Source organism: Tupaia chinensis, unplaced genomic scaffold, assembly GCF_000334495.1.
Source record: "Tupaia chinensis unplaced genomic scaffold, TupChi_1.0 Scaffold000362_1, whole genome shotgun sequence".
NCBI lineage: Eukaryota > Metazoa > Chordata > Mammalia > Scandentia > Tupaiidae > Tupaia > Tupaia belangeri.
Window position 1 is genome coordinate 4,079,594 of NW_006159859.1, and position 6,611 is coordinate 4,086,204.

A 6,611-nucleotide genomic window follows, 5' to 3' on the forward strand; every position below is an offset into this window, starting at 1 on the left:
TTAAAGAAAGGTGTGTATCTTTTCACTTCTACTGAAAGATCAGTTGAGAGACACAAAATTGGTAGCCATGCCAGTAGCAAAGACAATGCTTTGTTTTTATAATAATTTAAGCAAATCTCCTAGGAAGAAGTCCGTTGTCCACATGCAGAAAACAATCAGAGCTGGAGATAATGGTGACTTCTTTTATTGCAGTCATGGGACCCTATGTTTTAAATACATGCAGAACTTTCAGGAAAAGATGGAGAACTCCAGCTAAACACAGCCTGTCCTCCATTGTAGAAGCAACTGTGTCTGAGGTCTGCATTGACTGACAGTCCATTGTGAGATCCTGGTCCTACTAATGTGCAGCTCAGAGCACTTGTTGGGTCTGCATTTTCTAATAATTTTCTCTCGATTTAGTTTCACTTAATGATCTTCACTGCACCTCGTCCATGCCCATGGCCCTCCACAGAGACAACAGGTGAGCCTGCCTGCTACACTTTACAGAGCAGGAACGCAAGGCCCTGGGGACATGCTCCAGCCAGAGGAGGAACGGTAAAGTTCAGTTCCTGTCATGGCCTGTTTATAGGATCTGCATGCTCCTTTTTTCCTTCATTTAATCAACTAATTAATTATTATTATTTAATTTGACCAGGGAGAGACAGAGAGAGAGAGAAAGCAGGCTGCCAGGTCCAGGACTTGAACCACGACCATGTGAGAGTCCAGCGCCTTAACCACCATGCCGCCTGCTAGCCCCTCTACATAGTCCTTTTTTAGTGTATGGTTTGATCACCATTTTAATGTATTTTTATCCTTAAGAGGAAAATTGAAGTTCCACTTCAAGAGTATTTGGTTCTGTCAGTTTTTTCTCTAATAACAAAAGAGGTAAGATAGCTTAGTGGTTAAGAACCTGAACCCAGACCTCCCAAACTTAAATAATGCTTCTACCACTTACTAGTTGTGTGATTAAAAAAAAAAAAAAGTTTTGATATAGGGCATGTGTGCTCACTGGAACGGCACAAAGACAGAGGGAAAGTAAAAAATTATCCCCTTGTGGGGATGGCCCCGCCACAACCCCTTCTTTAGGGATTATTATTATTATTATTTTGGAGAGGTTTTTGCTATAGGGTGCGTGTGCTCGCCAGACAAAGAGAGACAGAGAGACAGAAAGGGAGAAATCCCCCCCCAGGGGAGATGGCCACGCCACAATCCCTTCTCTTCCTTTCTCCTCTCGGGATCTTGGGCACGCACGCACACATGACCGCCGGGTCCAGGACTCGAACCGTGGTCGACTATGTGGGAGTCCAGCGACATAGCCATTACGCTAACTGCTGGTCCCATCTTTAGGGATTTTGGACACACACACACAGCATGTTTTCCAAGTTACCAGGTCCAGGATTTGAGCTGTGGAGTTGGCCATGTGGGATCTAGCACCTTAGCAACCACACCACCTACTGGTTTCTGCTGTGTGATCTTGGAGAATTTCCTTAATCTCTCTATAAGAACAACCCTACCTGCTATTCGTATAGCACTGTGAGGGTAAATGCTTCGAGTGCTTGGTACACATTGAGTACTGTGTACCAAGTAGTGTTTTGCCATCATCAGGTACATCACGGTAGGGGAAGGACCAAGGACGGAGGACTGAGATCAAGTCATTGACATCGAGGCTTAGCAGATGGGTCCTTGGCAAGAGCCTTTGTTTTCTCATCTGTAGAATAAGAGATCTGAGGGCCAGCTGGTGGCATGGTAGTCGAGATGGCTGGATCCCACATGGCCAACTGTGCAGTTTGAGTCTGGGTCTGGCAGTGTGAGAAACACACCAGGCACATGAATGCCCAACACCGCAACAGGAGGGAACGTTGAAACAGAAGGGGTAGTGGTGTGGCCGCTCCCCTCGGAGGGTGCTTCTGCCTTTCCCCTCTCTTTCTCTCTCCCTCTTTGTCTCTCTCTGAAAAGGATATGTGCCCTCTGGAAATTTTTTTACAAAAAGAAAGAAAGAGGGAGAGAGAATGCTCCAATTCACCAGGTGATCCCTAGAGGATTTTCCTGCTGTAAAACACTACCTTGCGTTTGGCTTATCTTAATTTTCTTCATTACAGCACTTCTGTGACATAAATTGAAACTGCTTTTCTGTAAGATTGGGTACAGCACCAGAGAGGAAAAACTGAGGCACAGGGAAGGCAAATAGCTGATTTTTGTTTTTGTTTGCTTGTTTGTTTTTTAACAAAAAATGTGCATCCTTGAGTCAGAATTAGGAAACTTCACGTTGCATTCTCACAGCTTAATAAATGACTGGCTTTCTTGGCACTGGCATTTGGAGGATTAGCCCTGGAGTCCATCCTGTCCAATATTCTGTTTCTCAGAATAGTTTCAGACAGTATTTGCACATCCCAAATATTTTTTTAATAACCTGTCACCCAGCTGCCCTTCGTTAATTCATCTCAATGTCTCCTTGATGGCTCGGCCTCGGGAGGCAATGCCTTCTGGCGTTTTCAGCGCCATGCCCACCGTATTCCTCAAGGAACTATTGGGTCATGCCCACCGTATTCCTCAAGGAACTATTGGGTCATGTCCACCGTATTCCTCAAGGAACTCTTGGGTCATTGGGAAAGCCATGTTTGCACATCCCAAATATTTTTTTAATAACCTGTCACCCAGCTGCCCTTCGTTAATTCATCTCAATGTCTCCTTGATGGCTCGGCCTCGGGAGGCAATGCCTTCTGGCGTTTTCAGCGCCATGCCCACCGTATTCCTCAAGGAACTATTGGGTCATGCCCACCGTATTCCTCAAGGAACTATTGGGTCATGTCCACCGTATTCCTCAAGGAACTATTGGGTCATTGGGAAAGCCATGATGCATTTTTGCATAGAAAAACAGACAATACATCATGACTTTGCGGATGACCTAATATAACAATTGCCGGTAGCTGAGACTCTTCTCTAAAGCACCTGTTGTAAATGATGGCCATTTGAGGGCCAAGAACTAGATAGAACAGCCCATTGATAAGGTGACTAGATATAGGTGTCTGAAACTTTTTAAAAAATCACCTCTTTTTCACTAGGGAGCACAGTATCTATTTTTTCATTTCAAGGCTAGTACTTGGAGCTCAAAGTCCCTACGGAAAGAATGCAGTGAAATCATGGGACAGGGCGAATGAGGTTACCTGCTAGTCTTAGCAATGAGGTCCACTTCCCCGCCCTTCCAGAGCCCAGGGTCTCCGGTGAGTGCTAGGAAAAGCACTATTTTCTCTGTCTGTCTGAAGCCCTGACAGGTGGACGTGAGCATGGGATAAGAGGGCACGGAGGTGAAAGGAGGGCAAACAGAAAAGGAATAACAAGGACAGGTAAGAATGGGAAAGAAAAGGGACATTCCGTTAAGGGAGAGAGACGCATGGTCCTTAGAGACTGGAACGTCGTCGGAAGAACTGTCCTAATTTTGGCTCAGAGACAGTTGTGCTGCATGAGTGATTTCCATATAATCCAGAAAAAGGAGCTGAGATCGCGAGGTGATTTTGCATAGCCTCAGATATAGGGTGCTTTACAAATGTCCTCTACAACCTTCTCGGGTTTTCTCCTCTTGTTGCCACTTGTGATATTTTCTCACCTTTGAAAGGTTATCAGAGGTGACTCTAATATATCACTGTAAAGGAGAATGCAATTATTGTCAATATGGATTTAGCCAGTGACACAGACAGCTATGAATAACTAATTCTCTTACCACTGCCTCACTGAGATGATTTTTCTGGGTAGAATTGCAAACATTGCCATCTTTAGTAAATAGGAAAACAGTTCCTGAGTCAAGGAAAGAGTTCCTTTTGTAGAATCTTTTTGCAGACTTTCAATATATATCAAGCAAATGCATAAAGACAAGGTCTGTGAGAGTCAAAACAGTGGCAAGTGAACAGGTTAGAACTATGCTTTACGATGGTCCCCAAACAAAGAAATCATGTTTAGAAGTCTTCTACCTGGATGCTTTTCTACTCTCTGACCAGAATTTGAAGGTTTCAATAGTTCTCCTTGAGTTCTGTGTTTAAAAATATTTTATTGTGGATTCAAGGAAATAAATCTTTTCAAACACTACATAATGAATCTCTTCAAAGACAGTAAATATAAGCTTTTTTTTTTTACAATAAATATGTGTAGTTTTTATGTCAGAAAAAGTATTTTAATGGGTTAACAAATAAAATCATACAAAGGACACATCTCCACTAGGACAAGATGAGAGTTGATGATTATCTAGGTAATTTGGTATGTATGGAAGGTAAATAGGACCAATTTCCCACCATTTTCTAATAACCCCAGGGGAAAGTAGATTTCCCTTACCCCGAAGTATATTGCTAATTGAACTTCTATAAATTTCACATGAGTATGAAAAATCATATTAAGATGTGAAAGACAGAATAACCCTGTGATCTGACACCACAACACTAAACTAGAAAGATGAACTCAACATCCAGAAATAATTCAAAGAACTGATGTCCGCAATTGTCTTCTTAAATGAAAAACAGGAGACCAGGAACTACTGAATAGGTTCCCACTGATTTTTACCAGAACCAGCAAATACACTTTGGCTCCTGATTTAATAGCTAGAATTATTCAGAATGCACAAGAGGATGGAGCAACTGAGCAAAAAGTAAAATTGGTCTACCATTAATATATAGTTGTTCTAAAAATAAATAATACTGCTTAACTGGAGATGTCTAGAAAAAAATGTTCACTCAATGAAAAAAAAAATCCATTAAACCAAGCTACTTTGGCGTCTGTATTTCTGGCTCGACCTGACTTCTAGGGGTCACAACCCTGAATATACATTAGTGGAATTCAGGGAGAGGCAATTTAGTTATATTAATAAAATGACTTTAACAGCGTTTTATGTTGGCCTTTTCATTTTCCATTGCAAAGGAGTATACATATGGTGGGGGCAACAGGCACGCGTTCAAATACTACTGCCCACGGATGGAACCGCAGCGCGCTCGGCCACTCCCAAGGACTTGGTATTGGGATACTCCTAGGAACGGTGTGCAAGGCCTGAGGGGATTAAAAAGCAAACAGAAAAGCTAATACTATTTCCTTGTTGGGTGTCACCCTACACCAACACCCCCTAACTACTAAGGTGAGGAAGAATTGGAAAGGGAGGTCACACCAAATTCCTCCTTTGAACAAAAGAAGGCTAAGTCTCTAGTTTTATTTCAACCTTATCCAGAACACAGAGCACCATAATTACAACCGCTCTCTGACCCAGAAGCGAATTTATTGCAGCACCATTATTGAGAGACGGGGGAAAATAATAGATGGGCTCTGAAAGGAGCTCCCAGTGGGTGAGGACTTTAAACCTCCTGGGCACACTGCGGAAGAAGCCATCCCCGCAGCCAGCTGGGGCAGGGGGAGCGCGCGGAGCAGACAGGGGGCGCCTAGCTTACCTTGAACTCCTTCTCGATGTTGGCCAGCTTGGCTAGCTCGTTGCTGAGCTCCAGGGCCGTGAGCACCGGGTCCTCGCTGGACAAGGACAGGTACGCCGGGCTCGCCAGCCCCTTGTAGGCGTTGATCCTGGAGCGCGAGTGACTGAAGGAGTCGTGGCGCTGCTTCTCCGTGCAGTCCGCGCACTTGCAGAAGTAGTCGTGCGGCCGCTCGATGCGGGCGCCCTTCAGCAGCAGCATGTGCACCACCTCGTACTTCTGGCAGTGCGCCGCCAGGATGATGGGCGTGATGTCCGGCGAGAAGCGCGTGCCGTCCTCGTCGTAGGCGTAGAAGTCGTCGTCCTGCAGCTCCTGCTCGCAGGGGCTCAGCGTCAGGCGCTTGCTGGCCGCGAAGCCGGGGTGGTTGAGGATGGCTTCCACGATGCGCACGTAGCCTTTGCTGATGGCGAGCAGCAGGGCGTCGCCAATGCGCGCCAGGTTCTCCTTCTTGAGCAGCAGCTCCGTCACCTCCAGGTGCTCGTTGCCCACCGCCAGCTGCAGCGCGTTCTGGCCCATGTAGTCCACGCAGTTGACGTTCAGCGTCTTGGACTCCTCCAGCATCTTGCGCACCACGGGGACGTTGCCTTACTCGGCGGCGTCGAGGAAGCGCTCCTCCTCCGCCGTGAGGCTGGTGCCCCGGTCGTTGAACATGAAGGCCGGGCCCCGGACAGCCTGGCGCCGGCCCTTCTCGCGCATCACCGTCATGCGCCGCAGGGACGGGCTTCCCTCCATGGACCTAGGCGGCAGCAAGGACAACACTGTAGACGGTTAGGGCCTCTCTCGACTGCGCCACACCCTTGCAGACCTGGACCCTGGCGGTCTGGCAGGTGCCAAGGACTCGCCTGAAATCTACACGTGTTTCCAAAAGAGCCCGCAGCCCCAGAGAACAAGAGCTGCTGTTCTCGGAACTGCTTTCAGATGGGGTAGAAGCAACACTAAAGCCATGTCCAGGCTCCCACGCCTCCCTGTGGCCCTGGTAAAGATGGAACTCATCGCGTCTTATGACAATATCCTTATTTTTGTTCTCCAAAGTCTTGGGACTAGGGACCAGCAGGTGGCATAGTGGTTAAGGCACTGGACTCCCCACATGGCTCACCGGGGTTTGAGTCCTGGACCTGGCAGCTTTCTTTTGCCCTTTCTCCCTATCACTCCTTGGTCAAATAATAATAATAATAA

General features: G+C 46.4%; 1 protein-coding gene across 1 annotated transcript in view; it reads right to left on the reverse strand.

The window, feature by feature from the left end:
- TRPC3 (transient receptor potential cation channel subfamily C member 3) overlaps window positions 1-6,611 on the reverse strand; it is a 66,744-nt gene that overhangs the window by 46,203 nt on the left and 13,930 nt on the right. The window contains exon 2 of the mRNA XM_006172408.3: window positions 5,400-6,171. Within this exon, the coding sequence (XP_006172470.2) occupies window positions 5,400-5,996 (597 nt within the window). The 5' untranslated portion in view covers window positions 5,997-6,171. The remainder of the gene's footprint in view (window positions 1-5,399; window positions 6,172-6,611) is intronic.